The 26047-nt window shown below is 40.2% G+C and overlaps 1 protein-coding gene across 1 annotated transcript; it reads left to right on the top strand.

Moving 5' to 3' along the window:
* Positions 1–2938: 2938 nt before the first annotated feature.
* LOC127434682 (procollagen C-endopeptidase enhancer 2-like) lies at positions 2939–26047 on the top strand. The gene is made up of 9 exons (XM_051687594.1): positions 2939–3143; positions 3377–3485; positions 5113–5368; positions 16343–16467; positions 18607–18743; positions 18832–18995; positions 19404–19487; positions 22233–22400; positions 22789–26047. Exons 1-9 carry the CDS (start codon positions 3064–3066, stop codon positions 22917–22919), a joined length of 1254 nt encoding a protein of 417 aa, XP_051543554.1. The 5' UTR covers positions 2939–3063; the 3' UTR covers positions 22920–26047.

Below are 26047 nucleotides of genomic sequence, written 5' to 3'. Positions count from 1 at the left end.
TTATCTAATCAGCCAATCGTGTGGCAGCAGTGCAATGCATAAAATCATGCAGATACGGATCAGGAGCTTCAGTTAATGTTCACATCAACCATCAGAATGGGGAAATTTAGTTATTTAGACCATGGAATGATTGTTGGTGCCTGATGGGCTGGTTTGAGTATTTCTGTAACTGCTGAGTGTATAGAGAATGGTGCGAAAAACAAAAAACAACCAATGAGTTCTGTGGGTGAAAACGGCTTGTAGGCCATTTAGGCTATTGTTGTATTCTCTTAAATTTATGCAAAAAAAAAAAAAAAAATTGTACTCTATTATACTTTATTAACAAACAAAAAAAAAAAAAAATGCTGTATTTCAATATATATATATACAGTGCATCCAGAAAATATTCACAGCGCTTCACTTTTTCCACATTTTGTTATGTTACAGCCTTATTCCAAAATGGATTAAATTCATTATTTTTCTCAAAATTCTACAAACAATACCCCATAATGACAACATGAAAGAAGTTTGTTTGAAATCTTTGCAAATTTATTAAAAAAAAAAAAAAAATCACATGTATATAAGTATTCACAGCCTTTGTTCAATACTTTGTTGAAGCACCTTTGGCACCTCAAGTCTTTTTGAGTATGATGCTACAAGCTTGGCACACCTATTTTTGGGCAGTTTCTCCCATTCTTCTTTGCAGGACCTCTCAAGCTCCATCAGGTTGGATGGGGAGCGTCAGTGCACAGACATTTTCAGATCTCTCCAGAGATGTTCAATCGGGTTCAAGTCTGGGCTCTGGCTGGGCCACTCAAGGACATTCACAGAGTTGTCCCGTAGCCACTCCTTTGTTATCTTGGCTGTGTGCTTAGGGTTGTTGTCCTGTTGGAAGATGAACCTTCGGTCCAGTCTGAGGTCCAGAGCACTCTGGAGCAGGTTTTCATCAAGGATGTCTCTGTACATTGCTGCATTCATCTTTCCCTCGGTCCTGACTAGTCTCGCAGTTCCAGCCACTGAAAAACATCCCCACAGCATGATGCTGCCACCACCACGCTTCACTCTAGGGATGGTATTGGCCAGGTGATGAGCGGTGCCTGGTTTCCTCCAGACATGACACTTGCCATTCAGGCCATAGAGTTCAATCCTTGTTTCTCATGGACTGAAAGTCCTTCAGGTGCCTTTTGGCAAACTCCAGGAGGGCTGTCATGTGCCTTTTACTGAGGAGTGGCTTCCGTCTGGCCACTCTACCATACAGGCCTGATTGGTGGAGTGCTGCAGAGATGGTTGTTCTTCTGGAAGGTTCTCCTCTCTCCACAGAGAAATGCTGGAGCTCTGTCAGAGTGACCATCGGGTTCTTGGTCACCTCCCTGACTAAGGCCCTTCTCCTCCGATCGCTCAGTTTGGCCGGGCGGCCAGCTCTAGGAAGAGTCCTGGTGGTTCCAAACTTCTTCCATTTACAGATGATGGAGGCCGCTGTGCTCATTGGGACCTTCAATGCTACAGAAATTTTTCTGTATCCTTCCCCAGATTTGTGCCTCGATACAATCCTGTCTCGGAGGTCTACAGACAATTCCTTGGACTTCATGGCTTGGTTTGTGCTCTGACATGCACTGTTAACTGTGGGACCTTATATAGACAGGTGTGTGCCTTTCCAAATCATGTTCAATCAACTGAATTTACCACAGGTGGACTCCAGTCAAGTTGTAGAAACATCTCAAGGTTGATCAGTGGAAACAGGTTGCACCTGAGCTCAATTTTGAGTATCATGGCAAAGGCTGTGAATACTTATGTACATGTGATTTTTTTTGTTTTTTATTTTTAATAGATTTGCAAAGATTTCAAACAAACTTCTTTCATGTTGTCATTATGGTGTATTGTTTGTAGAATTTTGAGGAAAATAATGAATTTAATCCATTTTGGAATAAGACTGTAACATAACAAAATGTGGAAAAAGTGAAGCGCTGTGAATACTTTCTGGATGCACTGTATATATATATATATATCTCCTCCAACTCCATCCGTGAAGCTGACTCACTCTCCATCTTCAAAAAACGACTAAAAACACATCTTTTCCATGAGCACTTAACCAGTCATAGAAAAAAATAAAATAAAATAAAATAAATAAATAAATTCTGTTGCACTTTTTTCTGATTTGAATACTATTATGATGCTAGTGATACTTTGTAATACGGCACTTTTCATACCACTGTCTCCTTAAGATGATTCGCTTATGTTTTCCTCTCTTGTAAGTCACTTTGAATAAAAGCGTCTGCCAAATGAATAAATGTAAATATAAATGTAATCCCCGGATGTGCAGTTGTTACAGAGCAATATCTGACCGCTGGATGTGCGTCATTGATCGAGTATTCCAGAGAGCCGTGTAATATATATATATATATATATATATATATATATATATATATATATATATATATATATATATATATATATATATAATATGCATTACTGTACAGTATTGTGAAAAAAAATCATCAAATTGAATTGTGTAATGTTTAGTAAAATACATTATAATTAATTAATTCATTATAATATTAAATAATATAAATGAATAATATTTGTAAAATATATACATATACAGTGTTTATACCAGATTCACCCTGTCACCTGACCTAAATTTATTGCTTGAAAATCCTCTCTCCTCTCTCTCTCTCTCTCTCTCTCTCTCTCTCAGTCTTTCTCTCTCTCACTCTCTATCTCTATGTTTCTCTCTCTCTCTCTCTCTGTCTGTCTCTCTCTCTCTATCTTTCTCTCTCTCTGTCTCTCTCTCTCTCTCTCTCTCTCTGTCTCTCGCTCCCTCTCTCTATCTGTCTCTCTCTCTCTCTCTTCTCTCTCTCTCTGTCTCTCTCTCTCTCTCTCTCTCTCTCTCTCTCTCTCTCTCTCTCTCTCTCTCTCTCTCTCTCTCTCTCTCTCTCTCTTTCCATGTGTTTGATCGAGAGGCAGCTGTCTCGCTGCTCCCTCCTACAGAGCAGAACAAACGCTACATTCATCTGAGACTCCCTCGAGCCGGAGCACAATAATATCATTAATGCAGCTGGACGCAGGGTCACACACCGTCTGATAATGTGGAAGATCTGCGGGCTTCTGATCTCCTGGACTCTTCTGCTGCTCACACTGCGTGTCCGAGCACAGTCTCAAAGCAGGTAACTTACTTGAGTAACATGTACTGATGCACGCATGTATACTCATGTATGATCACACCTGACTTCAACTCAACTGTTCATATACATTCTGTTACACACATTATTGATACAATTTCGCGTTCGAAAATGTTCTGTTCATTCCAGTGGGAGTTTCTTTTTCTTTTGATGTTCACTGTGATGCTCTAGTGTAGCGCGTTTATTTCATGACTGAATGATGCAGTTCTCTTTTCTAGACAGACCTTCACATGTGGTGGGAATATAACAGGAGAGTCGGGTGTCATCGGCAGTCAGGGTTATCCTGGAGTCTATCCACCCAATACCAAATGTGTGTGGAGAATTACAGTAAGTGGTATTGAACAGGAACTGTTGTATTATGTATTCATTTAGCAGAATGCTGACTGTCAGTGACACGCACAGTGTCTGAGAACTTATTATAATAGTAGATAAAATGACGCAATGGCAAGTATTCAGAAGAGATTCAGACTGTGTGTGCTTGTGATGTGTGCTTGCTTTGGCTGCTGGCCACATTGCATCCCTTGTGGCAACTCCAGACTCATTCTAGCATTTTATTGCATTGCCATCATTGCATTTAAGAGTCTCAATGGGTGATCTGGGTCTGAATAACAGGCTTTATATTTTCCACTTTATTTTAGGAAACATCATCATGCCAGAAACAGCCTGTGTTCAATTAAGTAGAGTAGAAGTAAACTTTCTTTATCCCATGCTACAGCAGTAAAATTCTACTTGATTTATATAGCTATATTACAAACTGTATAATCAGCTGTAAAAGGTTGAGAAATATGAATGTAAGAATGTCTAAGTATTTGGTGTGTTCTCCTTTTCGTATAATGACAGTTTGTATTTGAGCTGGCTTATACTAAACCTGATGATCCATCTTGTGCTTCAGTGGAGGCGAAGAAATCTGACCTCTTGTACAAAGGTGTTAACATGGTCAATGTCACAAATTTGTACTTTAAAATTATATGTGTTGTCTAAAAACAAATGTGTGGTATAACAACCAGTTTTTTTACTGTAGCATTTTTATATTCTTTTCACAGTAAAAGTACAAACCTTTTTTAGTGTAAAAAAAATAATAAAAGTTGTACCGTAAAAATGAACAAGAAATTCTTAAGATTCTGCACTATTTCTTGGTCACTACATAACTGATATCAAAAATAAGAAAAAAAACAAAACTATTTCAATAAAACATAATCAAATGTGATTGGTCACAGGGACTTCTGGGAACACCAGATTATTGGTTTTAACCAACATTTTAACAATAGTTTACTGTAAAAGTACATGTATTCTCTGGTTACTTCTGTGAAACTATTTCTAAATGTTTTTTATTTTTATTTTTTATTTTGTACAGTAAAATTTAATGTATTGCCTTGTTAAATATAATTTTTCACAGTATAACCACCATTTTTATGTATTTATTTTTTTGACTAGCATTTTTATATTATTTTTCAAGTAAAATTAGAAAAATAAATAGCAAGAAAAACATAGCAAATTCAGTAAAATATACTGAAATGTGATGGGTCATGCAGGGACCTTTGGGAACACTCCATTATTGTTTTTCAATGTACTGTAATTCTAACAATAGTTAACCATAAAAGTACATTGTCCTTTAAAACATAAAATAAATGTTCCCTATTAACTGTAATGTAAATAATAATTTTAACATTTGAAAAACATATACATACACACACATATATATATATATATATATATATATATATATATATATATATATATATATATATATATATATATATATATACACACACACAGTATTTACAATACACTTTTCTGTAAAATTGTATGTGCTGTCTTGTTAAATATTATATAATTTTTCAAAGTATATGTTAAGGAACTAACAGTGATGTGCTTGTTGATCTGCCTTGTTGTAGTCACTGTGTAGCTGTATCTCTTGTAACATCATCAATAATATGACATCTGCCTCTTGTAGGTTCCAGATGGAAAAGTGGTCGTACTCTCATTTCGTTTCCTGGACTTAGAGAGTGACAACCTGTGCAGGTATGATTATGTGGATGTTTACAGTGGTCACACCAATGGGCAGCGCCTCGGCCGCTTCTGTGGCACGTTCAGACCGGGAGCCCTAGTTTCCACCAGCAATAAGATGCTCATACAGATGGTATCCGATGCCAATACAGCTGGAAGTGGATTCCTGGCTGTGTACTCTGCTGCCAACCCACATGAACGCGGTAAGACACAACTCTATTAAAATACCATAAAAATGGCAGCTGTCTTTCTCTGTTAAATGGGATATTTATTAGATGTTAAGGTGTAGTTCATCAGTATGTCATTATTTTACCATAAGTACTGAAGCATGATTTTGTGAGACTATTTATCATGGGTTAAAAGACTATAACCATGGGGCAATGCCTAATATATGTTATCTAGAATATTGAGTTTATATTGTTTGTAAACATTAGCTAGCTAGCAAGACAAATTAGCATTGACAAGTGGTCTCTCATCTAACAGAGAGACGATGTCCCAGTACATCGTCCATGATCTCGGACCATGGAAAGTTCTTTCTTTGGGCTAGGCTTTGTCCATTATGTGTTTTAACGGATTTGTACTGTGCCCGCTATTTTTTTTTTTCATTTTGCCTGAACCTGTACCGTTGCGCACTGTATACACAACCTAGCAAGTTAGCGAAACGCCGCCTTTGACCCTGCCGCAATCCCCAGTTGGCCTTGTTTGGCCCAAGGGTAATCACATTGGCTGTTGGCCCCGAGAAAGCCCTGAGGAGGCACGATGAAGCCCCAGAAAAAACAGTGGGAACACAACTGGCCCTGGCATGCACCTGTTACCACGCGTCTCAGTCCCCATCCACACTAATCCGTTTTTGTTTAAAATTTCTGTTTACCATTTCCTAAAGTCACTGAGCATGTTTACATGCACGTTATTACACTGATTATGCTTAATAAGCCGACAACGCGTGTAGACATGTAAACGCAATAAACGTCATTCCTTTATCGGTATACGGTCATGAATGGCGTAAGAATATTCTGATCAACATTTTGCCCATTACGCCGATTTTGTGTTGCATGTAAACACCTTAACCTGCATTCATACTGGCTCATCCAATGTGTGCACGTGTTGAGCGCATGCTTCTTCACAGTTTGGCGTCAAAAGCAGAGAATTACGCAATTATTTCAAATGTCATGTAAACACGGATTTCTTGCTTTGTCAGGTTTTTCAAATAGATGATTATAGAGAGTAATCAGTGTATTGATGTGCATGTAAACAGGCTCACTGTTTTGCAAAGTATGCAGGAATGAAGAGCATTTTTGAAACACTCGGTTTTTGGTGAAGTAAATCGCCGTTCTCAGAATGTATGTATGCATTTTCAAACTAAAATGAGTGTGGACGGCACCCAAGTCTGCATCAGTGCAAAATCACCTCTACATGATCTATTACTTGAGAAAAACAAAAGACTCAAAACTCCATTTTCAGTTTCCTAATGCCATTGTTTTCCGAAGTATTTTCGAAACGCTCAATTTTTGGTGGAGGAAAGTGAAGTTCTGTTTAGGATGCGAGGTGTAAACCTAGCAAAATCAATGCGTTTTCAATCGAAAACATATGAGTGTGTACGTTACCTCATTTTGCATTAATGCAGCAAGTTGTGACGTTGCTTGGCAACTGTAACTCTGCTTAGCATTGTGCTTAATGGTGAAGGGTGTAATTGCTGCACCACTACCATCACCAAACGCCTTCCTTTGCTTGACCAATCAGAGAGTCCCACTCCAAACTCATGTTTGGTTGAGACAATGTCAGTCTGGTCAGGATGTTCAAACAAACAATATTTGAGCATTGTTTTGATATCACCACAGACCTGCAGTGTTTACCCTTTTCAGGGAAATCAACCTATGAATGTCTTACTTATCATTGTCTTTGTGTAGTAAGCTGGGATAGGAGAAAGTATTTTAAGTGAAAAAATTAGATTGCTTTCAAAAACACCCTTTGATAACAAGTGATTTATCATCTTGACATGTTTGGGACATGTCCCGCTCTGTTTTTTGTAGTACTTCATGTTTCTCTCGCTTGTAAATAACATAAAGCAGGTCTACCCACTGCTAGCTGCGTAAATATAAATACTGCTGTATATCTTCTGGTTTATACATTTTTACTGCTGCATATACTATCATACCGCCCAGTCCTAGCCAGTGGTGGAAATGACCAAGAGTCACTACAGTTGTTGGGGAGTCAGGGCATTTGATATATATATTTTTTTCTAATACTAAAGTCTTAGTTTACTAACGGATGTAGCGCGAAAAAGCGAGACAATTTGCAGACAAATGGTCCATTCACACCAAAAGTGACACTAATACTTGCCGTTAGCACATTCATGCCTTTACAAAAGGTGGCACAATTTGAACAATACTGATTAAGTGTTATTGCCATCTGTATTGCCATTGTACATCTGCTTGAGTTATTTACATTAGATCAAAAACACTGCATGTTTTAACTAAATGTGATGACATCTAAACCTCTAAATGCTCCAAGGCCCTGTATACTGCAAGCAATAAAAAACAAATCCCAGTAAACTAAACCCATCTTCAGTCTGACTCATGATTTGGTATTTTAAAGTTATGATAGCACAGCAATAAAAATTACATAATTTTAAAAATCAGTGTTCACTCCCAGTGTGAAAGGCTAAATAGGAATCCATTGTTTCTATTCAAAATCTTTATGGTGGCAAAAATTTAAATTTGCTGTGAAAGGGCCTTTAGGCTATTGAGTGGACTAGAAATCCTCTTAATTTCCTTTAAATAATGTAACCTGTTTCCGCCCATAAATTCAGATGAGGTTATTAGGCATGGATCGAGTGTTAGAGGGCAAAGGTCATGTTTAATGAGTGGTTAAGGGCTATTTAAGCTCTAACAGTTCCCAGAGAGGTCAAATGACAACATCGTGCCAAAGAAAACAGATGGATGAATATGGATTTATATTTCATCATAAGCAATAGCTTCTGTCAAATAAATCGTTTGAAGAACATAATGATTCTTACAAAATGAAGAAATACCAGGTTTTGCTTTTGCTTGTTAAATATAATAGGATTTTCTCCTTTTGTTGACTGACAGTTGGTTTAAAACACACTGGTGGAGGGGGAATTCTGGAGAACATTGCTGTGTATTTCATGGTGTGACGTGGAATTTCTCACAGATGTTTTTACCAGTAATTCAGTGATTGGTCAGAGCCCCAGATGTTTTCTCACTCATGCAGTAACTGTATGAGTGACAAGACGTCTGCTTGTCCGGAGCTGAACAGCTGAAATGGCAATAATCTTTGTCCCATCGGTAGTTGACAGACAGCTGTAGTGATGTGAGTTGCTAACAACGAAAACCTGCTATCAAGCACATGTAACAGATGTTTTCATGTTTTGGTTTTATGCTAAAAGCTGTGGCAATCCCATGTTTGATTTACCTTCATGGGTGAATCTCACCCCAGACTTAGCCTAAAAAAAAAAAACATTAAAAATAATAAAAATTTAATGGCCTGTTTTAGGACCATTAATATTTTTTAGATTGTGACATTATTTTCATGATTAAGCACATTTTCTTTATTACTTTAACGTGTCTGGACGTTTTCTTTCTCTTTCTCTCTTTTGTTTTTTTTGTAATTCCCATTATTCTTAGTTGTGATTTTTAATAGATTCTTTTTAACAGTAATAAAGATTTTTTTTATTTTTATAAAGTACATTTTAATCAGCATAAATTAAAGGTGTTACGACAAATACCACCATAGTGTTGTTAATATTACAATTAAATACAATAAAGAATATGATACCATTATAGACAGCATGACAAAAACTACCATGATGTGTTGTTAATGTTACTTTTAAATACTACTGTGGAGCAGGACGTGGTCCTGTGTCTGTCACTGGAGAGAGAGGAAGCGGTAAGGGCCATCATCTGGTGATTACTGATATTAAACACCTGTGTCTAGTTTCAGGGACAATGGAGACGGGCTTTAAAAGGCCACATGAGCGACATACTGGGAGAGAGACCAGAGATGCTATGTGTGTTCAAATACTATGTTGTGAAGCTGAAAAGCAAGTACTTTGTTGTGAAGCTGAAAGCCAGTACTTTGATGTGAAGCTGAAAAGCCAACACTTTGTTGTGAAGCTGAAAAGCCAATACTTTGTTGTGAAGCTGAAGACAACTGCATTAAAAGTTGACTCATGTGGACTGTGAAACCGGCTCCCGTGTCCTTCCTACTCAAACCCCTCTACACTGGTGCTGAAACCTGGGAATTAAGGAAGAAGACGGGCCACTATGGACACCTCACCGCTGGACAAAGTCATCCGTGCCCTGGCCAGCATCAAAGAGTCTCACCAGCAAGCTCTCCTCGAGCAGGGACACAGCTTCCAGGAGCTCCTCCGAGCCCAGGCCGAGGATCGGCAGGCCCTATGGAACTGGCTGGCTAGCCGCACCTCCTGCTCACCAAGATGGGTCCCCAGGATGATCTGGAGGCGTTTGTGAGCCTTTTTGAGCAGTCAGCCACCGCCTCCGGCTGGCCGCGAACCAAATGGGCCCTCCACCTACTACCGCTGCTTTCCGGGGAGGCCCAGCTCACGGCGCAGCAACTACCAGCTGAGGACCGCCTGGGCTACATCAAGCTGAAGATCGCTGTCCTGCAACGGGTTGGCCATAGCCCCGAACAATGCCATCAGCAATTTCGCTCCCTTACCTTGAGCGACGCCAGCTGCCCATTCACGTTTGCCCAGCAGCTCTGTGATGCCTGGCGAAGATGGGTGCTGGCCGAGGAAGGGCGCGGCATGGAGGATGTTATCGACCTAATGGTGCTGGAGCAGCTAACCGTTCGCCTGCCCCGAGGAACCGCGGAATGGGTCTAGTGCATCGCCCCACATCATTGGATGATGCCGTCCAGCTGGCCGAAGCCCGCATGGCAGCCTACCCAGAAGCCGGTGAGCAGCAGTCCAGATCTCTCTCTCTCTCTCTCTCTCTCTCTCTCTCTCTCTTGCTTCTCCTACTCCTCTTGTCCCTCCCTCTCCTCCCTCTCGCCATATACCCGCTAACCGGAAACGAAGAGTGGTTCCTCCCAAACCGGCGCCCCGCCGGCCCCCTACCCTTCTGGGTCAGTTGTCACAACAAAATTTGCTCCAAGCTCAAGAGACACAAAGCCGGCTCTATAATAGATGCTCAGCTACGGGAATTTGCACCGGGAGACAAAGTACTTGTATTGCTCCCCACATCGAGCTCAAAATTACTCGCCAAGTGGCAAGGACACTTTGAGGTTACACGGCGAGTCGGGATCTTGATTATGAGGTTAAATGAATGGATAGAGGCGGAGCATGTCAAATTTACCACCTCAACCTCCTTAAATTATGGAGAGAGATGGCCCCCATGTCAGATCCAGTCCAGTGGACAGAGGCGTGCCAATAGGCTTTCACGAGAGTGAAATGGGATGGGGACTGAGCCGTGTGGTAACAGGTGTATGCCAGGGCCAGTTGTGTTCCCACTGTTTTTTCTGGCGCTATTACCTGCTGGGGCGGGCCTTCATCCTTTGCTTGGATCACACCCTGCTTCAGTGGCTCCACCGCATGAAGGATACCAATGCGCGGATCATTCGTTGGTACCTGGCACTTCAGCCCTTCAAATTTAAGGTGGTCCACAGGCCGGGGCCGCAGATTGTTGTGGCTGATTTCCTCTCCAGGAATTGGGGGGGGGGGGTTAGCAGGTCGGATGGGGCCCTGGCCTGAGTCAGGTGGTGGGGGTATGTGGAGCGGGACGTGGTCATGTGTCTGTCACTGGGGAGAGAGGAAGCGGTAAGGGCCATCATCTGGTGATTACTGATATTAAACACCTGTGTCTAGTTTCAGGGACAATGGAGACGGGCTTTAAAAGGCCACATGAGCGACATACTGGGAGAGAGACCAGAGATGCTATGTTTGTTCAAATACTATGTTGTGAAGCTGAAAAGCAAGTACTTTGTTGTGAAGCTGAAAGCCAGTACTTTGTTGTGAAGCTGAAAAGCCAACACTTTGTTGTGAAGCTGAAAAGCCAATACTTTGTTGTGAAGCTGAAGACAACTGCATTAAAAGTTGACTCATGTGGACTGTGAAACCGGCTCCCGTGTCCTTCCTACTCAAACCCCTCTACACTGGTGCTGAAACCTGGGAATTAAGGAAGAAGACGGGCCACTATGGACACCTCACCGCTGGACGAAGTCATCCGTGCCCTGGCCAGCATCAAAGAGTCTCACCAGCAAGCTCTCCTCGAGCAGGGACACAGCTTCCAGGAGCTCCTCCAAGCCCAGGCCGAGGATCGGCAGGCCCTATGGAGCTGGCTGGCTAGCCGCACCTCCTGCTCACCAAGATGGGTCCCCAGGATGACCTGGAGGCGTTTGTGAGCCTTTTTGAGCAGTCAGCCACCGCCTCCGGCTGGCCGCGAACCAAATGGGCCCTCCACCTACTACCACCTACTATCGCCATGATGGTAGTTCCAGAGAGGGCAGCGCTCGGGCCGGAGGTGAAGTTCAAAGTTGATCCATTCACCCCCCTTGTGGAGACCACCTCTCACCATTCCAGCTCACAGAGGTGGCCAAGTTGCAAAAAGAATTTGCGGATGTGTTCTCTCCTCTTCCCGGTCATACTAACCTCATACAACACCATATCGAGACCCCACCAGGAGTGGCTGTGCGTAGTCGGCCGTTCCGCGTACCCGAACATAAGACAAAAGTGATTCGGGCGAATTAGAGGCAATGCTTGAGATGGGGGTAATAGAAGAATCGCATAGCGATTGGGCCAGCCCGGTTGTTCTTGTACCTAAGAGCGACGGGTCAGTCCGATTCTGTGTAGATTACCGGAAAGTCAACGCGGTGTCTAAATTAGATGCATACCCCATGCCCCAAATTGACGAACTGCTCGATCAGTTGGATGCGGCTCAATTTTACTCTACACTAGATTTAACAAAGGGATATTGGCAGATCTCCTTAACTTCATTATCCCAAGAGAAAATGGCCTTTTCCACACCGTTTGGATTACACCAATTCGTCACTCTTTTGTTTGGTTTGTTTGGGGCTCCTGCCACGTTCCAATGCCTAATGGAGAAGATTCTACGGCCACACGACGCATATGCCGCTGCCTACTTGGACGACATTATTATATGCAGTAATGACTGGCAGAGGCATATGCAGCATCTAAGAGCTGTTCTGAGGTCGCTGAGATGGGCGGGACTCATGGCAAACCCAAAAAAGTGCATAATTGGATGGGTGGAAGTACGGTATCTGGGCTTCCACTTGGGTCATGGGCAGGTATGGCCCCAAATTGATTAGACCACGGCAATAGGGGCCTGCCCACGTCCCAAGTCCAAAAGGAGGTGAGACAGTTCATGGGGCTGGCTATTACAGAAGGTTTGTGCCTAATTTTTCTGATGTCACCAGCCCCTTGACTGATCTCACTAAAAAGGGGGCGCCAGATCCAGTCCAGTGGACAGAGGCGTGCCAATAGGCTTTCACGAGAGTGAAATGGGATGGGGACTGAGCCGTGTGGTAACAGGTGCATGCCAGGGCCAGTTGTGTTCCCACTGTTTTTTCTGGCGCTATTACCTGCTGGGGCGGGCCTTCATCCTTTGCTCGGATCACACCCTGCTTCAGTGGCTCCACCGCATGAAGGATACCAATGCGCGGATCATTCGTTGGTACCTCTTCAGCCCTTCAAATTTAAGGTGGTCCACAGGCCGGGGCTGCAGATGGTTGTGGCTGATTTCCTCTCCAGGAATTGGGGGGGGGTTAGCAGGTCGGATGGGGCCCTGGCCTGAGTCAGGTGGTGGGGGTATGCGGAGCGGGACGTGGTCATGTGTCTGTCACTGGGGAGAGAGGAAGCGGTAAGGGCCATCACCTGGTGATTACTGATATTAAAAACCTGTGTCTCGTTTCAGGGACGTCAGAGTCAGGCTTTAAAAGGCCACCTGAGCGACATACTGGGAGAGAGACCAGAGATGCTATGTGTGTTCTAAATACTATGTTTTGAAGCTGAAAAGCCAATACTTTGTTGTGAAGCTGAAAGCCAATACTTTAGTTGTGAAGCTGAAGACAACTGCATTAAAAGTTGACTCACGTGGACTGTGAAACCGGCTCCCGTGTCCTTCCTACTCAAACCCCTCTACAACTATTAAATAATATTATACTATATTTTTTAAATAAGATTACAGTAATGAAAATTTCCAAAGGTTTCCATTCAAAATCTTAATGCTCCTACAAATAAGTTTAATTTTCTTAAAGCAGAATATACTGTAAATTCCTCTTTCTTTCTTTTGATTTTGGGGTGAAAAATCACCCGGAGATATTCTTGGCAGGTTTCGGTTTGCTTCAGGACCCAGACATCAAGTTGCGACCCAACACAGTTCCAAAATCAACCAAAAAGGTCCAACAATATGCAAAAATATAGCTGCAAGCAGCAATGATCAGGGCAAAGCCCAAAGGCACACAAAATACATTGCATTGTACTAAAATGTTATTACAAAATTATAGAAAATTTTAACACCAGGTGGCGTTGTAACAAAACTGCTCATATACCCTGAGGACGTGCTATCGATTCTGTAAGAGACACTTGGCAAAACTATTGAAAAGTTGTTGGCAGCCTTTTCTAATGTTAGCAGCTTCTGACCAGTATGTGGTGCAGTCTCCAAACTTGACAGGCTTAGGTCAAGGTGACAATGATGCCTAAAAACTTTCATTTCAGTTTGACAAATTGTTACCGAAAACAGCCTGATTTCCATTTCCTGTCAGTTTGCTGACTTCGTTAGAGAATAAACCATTAATGGTTAAGAAAATAAAAAAATGCATCCGATAACTTTGGTCAAGCATGGCGTGAAAATATTTTCTGACCCAAATTGCAAGAAGACTGGACCAACTTTCTTGGAGGAGAAGCGAAAAAACAGTTTTCAATAAAATAGCGGAAATCTAAAAAGGCAGACACTGACAAATGGGATATCAGTGGACTCTGCATCACCCAAGGAATAAGAAAACACAATCATGTTTTTATAACCAGGATTAAAATAAATTGGTAAGGAATCTTATAAAAAACATATTACTTTTCAACCACTAGGTGACAATGACGCATACTAAGTTTCACATCAATCATGACAAAGTGTTGCAGATATACAGATTGACTTCCATTTTTTGCACACATTGTAAAATTAACGATTGCAAAAATAAAATAAAAAAATTAAATAACTTTTGTGCGGATTGGTTTGGAAGTCGTGAGCTAAATTTGCTAAAGATTGGAAAATATTTGTCGGAGAAGAAGCGGAAAAAAAACAGTTGATGTATTTAATGATATCGGCCGGTCTGTTAAGGGGCAGTCACACTACACTTCATGCTCCCTTCACTACCATTAATATGGGTCCGAATACAGGAGACCGGGTAGAAATTTCGCAGTTCACTGCTTACAAAAGTTCAAGTTTGGTGAACTCTGACCTGCGAATCTGGATGACGAGAAGACGTGTGACCAATAGAAGATTGAAACGTCACACACTGACCTCTCGGCTCAATATAAAGTATACATATTTCAATGCTGTGTGTTTTTATTGTTGCTGGGAAGTGAGTAGACGGTATTTTCAAAAATTCTTATTTATTTTATTTTTTTCTTCCCAATTTGGAATGCCTAATTCCCAATGCACTCTAAGTCCTTGTGGTGGCGTAGTGACTCGCCTCAATCCGGGTGGCAGTGGATGAATCTCAGTTGCCTCCGCGTCTGAGACCGTCAATCCGCACATCTTATCACGTGGCTTGTTGAGCGCGTTACCATGGAGACCTAGCGCGTGTGGAGGCTTCACGCTATTCTCCACGGCATACACACACAACTCACCATGCACCCCACCAAGAGCAAGAACCACATTATAGTAACCACGAGGAGGTTAACCCAACGTGACTCTACCCACCCTAGCAACTGGGCCAATTGGTTGCTTAGAAAGCCTGACTGGAGTAACTCAGCATGCCCTGGATTCGAACTTGCTACTCCAGGTGTGGTTGTCAGTGTCTTTACTTGCTTTGCTACCCAGGCCCCCATTTTCTAACATTTGTAATATACATTTACATTTGTAATTTTTTGTTTATTTGCAATTTATTATATACTAAAACCAGAAGCCCTCACGCGTGACATCATATCCTGGTCCATTGCATTGTCCAAAAAACCTAGTGTGACCGCCCCCCTTAAGTCAGAAATTGACAACATCTGGTTCAGTCAACTCGCCATGATGAGCGACAACATCAAAAGGGTTCAAAAGTGACAAGCAAAAGAAAAGTGAAACTTTGAGCAGATGGTGGTGTGGTGCTATATATAGTTTGTCTTCTATAGGCTGCCTTGCCAAGTCACTTCGGGGCTTGAGCCCAAATTACTAGCATGTTAAGTTTTGAAATGTCTCTTGAATTTTAATGGTTTCATGCTCACGGCACACACTATTTCTCCACACAAAAATACATTGTGTTGGACAAAAACCTTGTTTATCCTTATTGCAATTTTTCATGTTTTTTCATGTTCATGTTTTTTGAGGATGAGGGCCATGCAAGCAACCTGTCAACATTGGCTAGCCTCTAACATGTGACAGATGAATTTGCTCTAAAATACTGTAGAGTTTGATTAAACAACACACAATGACAAATGGGAAGCATTTTCTTCTCCCTTTTAGAAATTCAGCCTATTTATTTTGCTATCCTAACTATGAACACTATGTTTACTTGCATTTGAATATTTGCCCAGATTATTTTGTCTCCTGCTGTTCCCTTTCGGAACTGACCTGCAACCCATTTTTGGGTCACCACACACCAGCTAATGGGCAACCAGTGTTGACCATAATAGGCCAGGAGAGAAGTCTAGAAACATGCTCCGAAGGTATCTCCAGGGCTTAAGCAGCTCTCAGCATGTGCAGTTGCACACTTAATCTTTCTACACATGGTTTCTTTTCAAAATCACATTTATAAGGATCATGCTGGGACTAAGAAGTCTGTAAAATCACTCTTAATGACAAGACTTTAGGAAAGTACACTGTAGAGTCTGCCAATGATGCTGCTGTGCAATTATGCCAAGAATTCCTTTTAATTAGGGGTGAATGACCTCACGCTTGATACTTGCTCTATATTTAGTGTTGTTCTGCAGAGTTTAAAGGGAAGATTTCCTAAATTCCTGTCTGATTGGATGTTTACAGGAGATCAGTACTGTGGTGGCAGATTAGTAAAGCCGTCAGGATCCTTCAAGACTCCTAACTGGCCCGAGAAAGACTATCCTGCTGGAGTCACGTGTTCTTGGCATATAGTGGCACCAAAAAACCAGGTAGACTGATTCTCTCATTTGATTTTTATACTTTAAGCTGTTATTGGTGGTGTTTGCCAAAGCAAGCACATATTTGGAACACTGTTTTAGTTATGGACATTAATGATACTTCAAATCATGCGGCCTGTATAGGAGAAGTGTACTATTAATTTTCTAAGTGATCAGACTTAAGATTTTTGCATGAAAAAACACCCCCACATAGAACCAAATTGAAAGAGGGACCTGAATCACATCTAGCATAGCAACATACTAACAACCACCTAGAACCTTAGAAACCACCTATCAATGTGCTAACAACCTCTCAGAGCACCTCAGCAACCACCCAAAACACCATAGCAGTCGCTTGCAACAAGCTAAACACCACTCAGAACCACCCCCAACACCCTATTACAACCAACTACCTAGCAAAGCCCAAAAAACACCCAGAACACTATAGCAACCGCCTGGCAACATGCTAACAACCACTTGAACACCTTAGCAACCACATAGCAATGTGCTAACAACAACTTAGAACACCTTGGCAACCACCTAGCAACTCGCTAGCCACCACACAGAACACCATAGCAATTAGTAATGCACTAAATACCACTGAGAATACCTTAGCAACTGTATGGTTGAACAATGCCCTGGCAACCATCCCGAACACCCTATTACAACCAACTACCTAGCAAAGCCCAAAAAACACCCAAAACACTATAGCAACCACCTAGCAACTAGCTAGCCACCACCTAGAACCATAACAACTACCTAGCAATGCGCTAAAAACCACTAAGAACACCTTAGCGACTGCCTAGCAAAGTGCTAAAAATTACTAAGAACACCTTAGCACCGTAGTATTGACCAGTTTCAGTGACATCACTTTTCCCCACAGCTGCCATATTTGTGACCATCAGCGAGAGGAAACAATGGCAGTGAATCATCTCTCATTCAAAATTTACAAACGTTTTTGTGTTGTTTTCAGGTCTGATTTAGTCACAGTATTAAAAAACATCTGTGATGATCCCGTTTGTATGAATTTAGGAGCTGCTTTTAACTCCTGAAGAAGGTTTTTGTCGCATCTCACAGCACAGCACAATGAAGGTATATGGAATATTGGTCAAAAACATGAAGGCGCGTTCATAGATTGACGTCACATGAAACAGGTCAATAGCAACGCCCTTACAACCACCCCAAAACCCTATTATAACCAACCACCTTGTAAGGCCCAAAAAAACAAATACCCAAAACACCTTAGCATCAACCTAGCAAGTCGCTAGACACCACCCAGAACACCTTAGCAACCTACAATGTGCTAACAATCACTCAGAACACCTAAGCAACTGCCTAGCAACATGCCGAAAAACCTCTTAGAACACCTTAGCAACCAACCACCTAGCAACCAAACCACTAAGCAAAGCCCAGACAACACCCAGAATACCATAGCAACTGCCAGAACACCGTAAGCAACTTGCTAACAACCACTTAGAATGCCATAGCAATCACCTAGCAACATGCTAACAACCACTCAGAACACCTTAGTAACCGCCTAGCAACTCGCTAGACACCACCCAGAACACCATATAGCAACCAATCACCTAGAAAAGCCCAAAAACCCAGAACACCATAGCATCTGCCTAGCAACATACTAAAAAACACTCTTAGCACCTTAGCAACTCCATTGTTGTGCAACACCCTGGCAACCACCCACAGCACCCTAGCATCATGGTCATAACCCTTACAAATCTAAACTAGTTGAAAACTTGACGCAAATTTGCAGCAAATTTGCCGCTCATTATTTTCACATGCAAATTAGATTTTGATTCATCGCAAATGTTTGCCAGAAGTTTGCAGCTCTTCGCAGGTAGTGGTGAACCTCCGGCAAACCTTTGGCAACAATTGACAATTTTCCGCAAGTTTGCCACAAAGCTAATTTGCATGTGAAAATTAGCAGTGGCGAATTTGCTATGCTCTTTCTATTAAGTTTTGCATCGGCAAACACCACTCACATTTTCTACTTACTTGTGCAATCTTTTTGGAAGCACTGTAATCCCGTGTAACGATAACGAACATTCATCGTTTCAGCGTGATGTGATTAATAAGGTGGATATTCCTTGATCATTTAATTTGCAGCTAAAATAGTTAGTTTTTATGTTTTTTCAGATTATAGAGGTGAAATTTGAGAAGTTTGATGTGGAGAGGGACAACTACTGCCGTTACGATTACGTAGCAATTTTTAATGGTGGAGAAATTAATGATGCTAAAAGAATAGGAAAATACTGTGGAGACAGCCCTCCAGCGTATGTATCATCATATCTATTATATCATATGTATAGCAGACTTATTTATTTGTCCTTTTACATAATGTTCTGTGTATTTATGTTTTAGGCCAGTGTTCTCGGAGGGAAATCAACTCTTCATACAGTTCCTCTCTGATCTCAGTTTAACAGCGGATGGTTTTATTGGTCATTACAAATTTAGACCCAAGAAGTTTGCTGTCACAACTGTTCCACCCACCACGACAGCACCACCCACTACCACCAGACCTATACGTAAGTACTGCTCACAAAACCTACTGGTTACAGTCATTCACCCTAATCAGAGGTAGTTGGTAAGTTTAATGCTATGTTATATTGGCTGTTATATGGGTTAAAAGTCAACTCATTAAACATCCCTACTGAAAAGACCAGCTGCAAAAAGCTTACACTACTGAATTCTTAATATTTTTGCCTTGTTATATAAAATACTCACCCATGGCCAATTACATTCATATTAAGTGCGATTTGAAGTGTCCAAATATGTTTTGGGGTCACTATGTCATGGACAGTTTCAGGTAATCAATTTCTTCTCTGATACAGGCTTTATTCAATGTTTGGATCTCAATCAGAAAAAGCGAGAGTTAGTATGCTACAGTAGAACAAATATTGATGGCTTTTTTCTGTCTCTATTTGCCTCTCCAGCTTTAAAGTATTCTGCAGCGCTGTGTCAACAGAAATGCAAACGAAAGGGAACGCCTGACAGCCATTACTGTTCCAGCAACTTTGGTAAGATAATTTTTTTTGCCGAGACACACTTAGACACACTCCCCAAAAGAGCAAAGTGAGGCCGTTACTTTTGGGCGGGTGGGCATCAGAGTGAGTGGAAACAAGAAACGATTGTTCAAATTTTGTTACTCTTCACAACAAGCATGTTTTTATGCCCCTTTTCTCAGCACGCTATCTTTGGCGTGTTTTAAAAGAGCATTTTTTGCCGTGCAGTACAGTGGATTGGTGTTTGGGACACAGTTGTGCAGTGTAAATACACTGCAGTGGGTAAACTGTTGGTAAATATGAGTGTTGATTCAGTCGAGCTGTTTGGCCACAGTCACCGCCCCTGGAGCTACAAAATCAAGCAGTTATTTCATTATGATTTCTGCTAAAGTTTACTTGGATTTGCATATGGGGAAAACTTAGTGGAGACCAGAGTCACGTTGAGAAACCAGGCCTGAATGTGAACGAATGTGGAAAATTACATGCACATCAAGTCAAATTTGTAGTATCAAACACATTATTTACTGCACAGTGCTATGAAAATGGCTAAACAACTAGTGCCTACTGTCTAGATGAAAATAATTTAAATGTATTTATTTATTTATTTATTTTTTCAAATAAATTACACAAGACATATTTGATTTTTCCCAAATGTAATACTTGGATGCTTCTTGTGTTTGGTGTACAAGCTACTCATAATTTAAAGTTGTTAAACTAGGGTCAAGCTACACAAAAAAGTAGTTAGCTGTTTAAGATGACAAGATCTTTTTAATGTTACTGTCAAATTATATAATTTATTTTTTATTATCAGAGCAGTATATCTGGCACAAAAACAGTGGGGATCTCAAATTAAGTGACAGCATTAAACTGTTTTTTTTTTTTTTTTTTATTTACACAGAATACAACTGATAAAAATAGAAGACACAAAAATGTATATAACTGAGTCAACAACACAGCGATAAAAAGCAGCATTTCAGTGCAAGAACATATGCATGGGGGACTTCTTTGCAGTGACTCAAATGATTTGGTGTATTTTTTTTAAAAAAACTGGCTAATTTACAGTTTCAAACAAATTGATTCACTAAAATGAATTGGACTTCCCAATGTAACATAATTCACTAAATGAATCTGACTTCCAAATGCAACATGATTCAATTAATTAATCAGACTTACCAATACTACATGAGTCACTAAATGAATCAGACTTACCAATGCTACATGAGTCACTAAATGAATCAGACTTACCAATGCTACATGATTCATGAAGAATCTGAATTCCCAACGCTACATGATTCACTAAATGAAATGGATTTCCCAAATGAAATGGATTTCCCAACACTACATGACTCACTAAATCGAATCAGACTTTCCAACGTAACATGATTTAATAAATGACTTCCCAACACTACATGATTCACTAAATGAAACAGACTTTCCAATGCAACATGATTTAATAAATGAATCTGACTTCCCAACACTACATGATTCACTAAATGAAACAGACTTCCCAACTCTACTGACTCACTAAAATGAATCAGACTTTCCAACGCTACATGATTCAATAAATTAATTGGACTTCCCAATGCAACATAATTCAGTTGGACTCCCCAATGCAACATGATTTACTAAATGAACATGAATCCCCAAGACTACATGACTCACTAAAATGAATCAGACTTACCAATGCTACATGATTCATGTAGAATCTGAATTCCCAAAACTACATGATTGACTAAATGAATCTGACTTCCCAACGCTACATGATTCACTAAATGAAACGGATTTCCCAGATGAAATGGATTTCCCAACACTACATGACTCACTAAATCGAATCAGACTTTCCAACGTAACATGATTTAATAAATTAATCTGACTTCCCAACACTACATGATTCACTAAATGAAATGGATTTCCCAACACTACATGACTCACTAAAATGAATCAGACTTCCCAATGCAACATGATTTAATAAATTAATCTGACTTCCCAACACTACATGATTCACTAAATGAACATGAATCCCCAAGACTACATGACTCACTAAAATGAATCAGACTTTCCAAAGCTACATGATTCAATAAATTAATTTGACTTCCTAACTCTACATGACTCACTAAAATGAATCAGACTTTCCAATGCTACATGATTCAATAAATGAATCTGACTTCCCAATGCAACATAAATCAGTTGGACTTCCCAATGCAACATGATTTACTAAATGAACATGAATCTCCAAGACTACATGACTCGCTAAAATGAATCAGACTTTCCAGCGCTACATGATTCCGTAAAGGAATCAAACTTCCTAATGCAACATACAGTACCAACGCTACATGGTTCACTAAATGAATCAGACATCCCAACACTACATGATTTGCTTAAATGACTCGGACTTCCCAATTCTACATGACTCACTAAATGATCTCTCAATGCCACATCAGAGAGAGAGAGGACATTTTAGGAAAGTATTTTTGATTATTGCCTTCAGTTCGTTTGGCTGTAAATCTGCATGCGCAATATAGTGAGACAAAAACAGCCATATGGCATTTTGTAATGGTAGTACGCCACTACTGTTAGCTAAAGCAGCTCTTTGCTGCAAATTCAACTTCATTTAAAAAAAAAACAGCTGCGCTACTGAGAAATGTACATGATTAACATCAATACTTTTTGTTAATTACTCCCCAACACGGATTCAGAGAAGTTTAGCTTATGGGAAGTGATGGTTTCTAAAGCTGTTCTGTCTTTATTTTCACCCTATAGTGATCACAGGAACAGTCATCACCGCAGTAACGCGGGGTGGTAGCATGTACGCCACTATCTCCATAATCAATGTCTACAAGGAGGGCAACCTTGCCATTCAGCAGGCTGGCAAAACCATGAGCACTAAGATTGTCATCCTGTGCAAAAAGTGCCCATACGTCAGGCGTGGTAAGTGCCTGCCACTTGCAATGGACTGCATAATTTTGCCATAATGCAGTGAACAATTTTATCTGCCTCAGTCACATAAGCACAGTATTACCTCTCATATGAGGAATTGTGTTTCTGTTAATAGATTGTTGATCAGTGTTTTAAATTACATTAATTCTCCAGGTTACTTTCAACCTAATGACTTACACTCTGTTCTGGCTACAAACCATTAGATCCTCTTAGATGTTTTTACTGTGAGTTTACCTTTTATGAAATCTCACTGTCATATGTTTATACACGCCATAAACATATGGAACAGATAGTGAGAGAGAAGCTGATGGAAAGCCCTTCCTGAATGTCTCTGCCGTTCCGTCACTGCATTCAGGTTCTTTCTGTGTGGTGTCACTAGGTCTGAACTACATCTTCATGGGTCAGGCAGATGAGGATGGCCGTGGAATGATCGCCCCACATCATTTCATCATGGCTTTCAAGGCCAAGAACCAGAAGGCCTTTAACATGCTGAAGAACAAACGCTGCTGAGATATCACAGACTGACTCGGTCTCTGAATCCACACACGGATGTGTGGTGTCTTCATTCCCACCCTGCATGACCCAGCTACCTTCATCACCCTCTTCAGCCGGGGACGAGGACTGTTGAAGCACATAACAGACCCCTGGTCGGGCTCTCTTGATCCTACTTCTCTTCATACTCTTGTGATCAAAATGTCAGCAAGAACTAGTTTAAAAGAGATAGTTCACCCAAAAAGGAAAATCCATCCATTATTTATTCATACCTCTTGACATTCAAAACCTGTATGACTTTCTTTCTTCTGTAGAAGACAAATGAAGAATTTTTTAAGTATCTGTACACAGATTTTCCATACAGAGAGTCAGGGGTGTAAAAAGTGATTCTTAAGTGAAAGTATGGATACAGAGTGAAACTTTTACTCAATTAAAAGTCCAGGTATCTAGCCAAAAATATACTTGAAAGTAAAAAAAAAAAAAGTATTCACATTCAGTTGTACTTAAGTATTAAAAAAGTACAAAGTAACCTTTTTCCTAGCTAGAATGAAATCAAGAGAGGAGATTATTTGAGAGAGGATGTTGTTAAATTCGATTGGTTTGTGAAGTCACCTTTTTATTGTCTCTGACGACTGTCAAATTTCTCCCACAGTGGCATACGTAACCTGGTCATAGAATCATGTTACAATAGCTACATTTTTGCAAAATGATTTTTATGTGGCCTGTTGTACATAACACAGCAATTTTCTAATCAAATGAACAATAGAGGTTCTAAAACGACAATGACTTCATCCCCTTTCACTCAAATCACAAGTAAAATGGCAGATTATCAGTTCATAACACTTACTTTTTGCTCTGTTCCTCACACAATGCTATCTTATGACATATAAACACTTTTACTATAGCGCATGACTCATTTTAACATTTGCATTACATAACCAACTACTTTTACAAGCTTGTTTAAAGGAGCAATATGTAACATTGACATCAAGCATTTAAAATGCGTACTGCAGTCCAAATTCAAAATATTGGAGAGACTCGTCTCCCCCGCCCCCTCCTCGAAGCTCACGCGGGTTGCTAGGTTGAGGACACGCAACAGGAACGAGCAAACTGACAATGGCAAGCGACGAGCCTTACACTGTAAATTGATCAGCTAATGTATACGTTTGCAATGTTTTTATTGTTTGCAAATTATAAACCAGCTCATGTGGATTTTTTATAACTCTGTCAATGTTAGCTAGATGTATTGCTGGCTTCCATGGCTGCAGCACGGTCAAACCTGGCAACCCGGGTTGTTGAAACACTATTGGGAAATGGGCAGTGGGCGGGATCACACAGGCCAAAACACAAACAGAAATTCTGGCCCGGAACGGACATAGTAGAAAATACTGACTGTAGCATTGTTTTCAGAGAAGCCAGTATTTCAACTTAGCATGTTTCCTAAATCTCTGATAACATATTATAATCATTTTATGCTTTAGTACAGTAAATATATTACATATTACACTCATGGTGGTAGCTCAACTGATTGAGTGTTACAAGTGATACAAAGGACTGGGGTACAAGTCCAGAAGAGCATGCGAGTTGACATGTGAGCTGAAAGTGTCATAGAAGCACCACAAAATGACGTGGTTGCTTCAGAAATTGTGTTTTTCATGTCACATTTGCTTTTTATGACACTATCGGTTTAAGGTTTAGGGTAAGGAGGTAGGTTTTGTTGATTTAAAACTCGATAGAACATTAACCTTGAAAACCTCATCTGTTTGGGAGAACATTTCACTCGCTTTTAGCGCCACACAGTGGACATTTCACTTCGGAACTGCCCTGAGACATAATGAACCACATCATTTTATTTTGCAAAAACATTGCCACAGTCACACAATGTCTGTTGCATGGGAGAAGGTACTTGAGAATTGCGATGTCAGAGTACAAAGCCCCTTAAGACATAGAGAAATATCATAACAATTCCAAATAAGCTTTGAAGAAAGTTAGTAATGTTGTTGGGTTTGTGAACTGTTTTCTGAGGTTTGCTACCAAACCTTGCTGTTGAGCAGATGGATATATTTATTACCATTATTATCATCATTATCATTGCTGGTTTGATAGTTATTATTATAATTAATAGTTGCCTAACAACAACAACAACAACAATAATTCAGCAAATAGGGAGTAGAAATTAATAGATATATGATTTAAATGTCAAGGCAAGTGTAGAAATAAATGACATGTACTCATTCAATTACAAAAGCCTTTTGTTTATTTTATATATATATATATATATATATATATATATATATATATATATATATATATAAAATTGCAACGTGTATTATCATTTTTGACTTCATGACTGTCCAATCTGTAGAAGAAGCAGGCGTCTTAGAATAAAGTTTAGGACAAAAAGCGTCAGTGTTTCTCATCAATACATCACATTCAGGCAGTCACATACGGTCTAGTTGCACAAATATTTCAACATCAGAAACTCAAATCAGAGCTGAAATTCCGCCTCTGCAGATGGTCGGAACTCCACACAGCTGCCGTGTGATGCTCCATTTGAAATGACTGACCTCTGGTCTGTCATCTGTCGTTTGTCGGATGCAGTGAAAAGGTGGCTTCAGTCCAGTAAGACAATAGAAAATGATCTGCAAACATGTATCGAGTACTTTTCAAGCTTAAATAAAATTTTAAGGATAAAAAAGTACTACTTTTTTTGGAAATCTAATTAAGTAAAAGTACAAGTATTCCATTTAAATTGGACAACAACATTTGGGTTTAGAACTATATGAATGAATAATTTTAAATGAGTAAATTAACTCTTTACATAGAGAGAGAGAGAGAGAGAGAGAGTATCGCAATGGCCTAGTAAGACATGACATACAGTAAGATCAAGATTTTGGCACAGTTCACAAGATACACTTGGTTTTCTCTCTGTCAAAATAGTGAAATTAGAGTTTCCTTTGTGGTATCTAAAAGGCAACACTTTAGTACCATCTTTTTGCTGTGTTTTGGAATCATGCTGGATTTATGTTACATTTTGCCTTTAAAATATTATCATAGAAACTGATTCCCAATGGTGAATGTTAATTTATAAATGATTTGTTTTATGAGATAGAAATAAAATCAATTTATCAGTTTTGCCATGGAAA

This window comes from Myxocyprinus asiaticus, chromosome 44 (assembly GCF_019703515.2).
Source record: "Myxocyprinus asiaticus isolate MX2 ecotype Aquarium Trade chromosome 44, UBuf_Myxa_2, whole genome shotgun sequence".
Lineage (NCBI taxonomy): Eukaryota > Metazoa > Chordata > Actinopteri > Cypriniformes > Catostomidae > Myxocyprinus > Myxocyprinus asiaticus.
This window is presented reverse-complemented; position numbering and strand designations above follow the sequence as displayed.

Bases quoted from the DNA above. Each gene is read 5' to 3' on its own strand.
- LOC127434682 (XM_051687594.1), top strand. From the start codon at position 3,064: ATGTGGAAGATCTGCGGGCTTCTGATCTCCTGGACTCTTCTGCTGCTC. The intron at 18,996-19,403 runs GTAAGTACTGCT...TTGCCTCTCCAG, and splicing joins CACTACCACCAGACCTATAC to CTTTAAAGTATTCTGCAGCG. The intron at 19,488-22,232 runs GTAAGATAATTT...TTCACCCTATAG, and splicing joins TTACTGTTCCAGCAACTTTG to TGATCACAGGAACAGTCATC.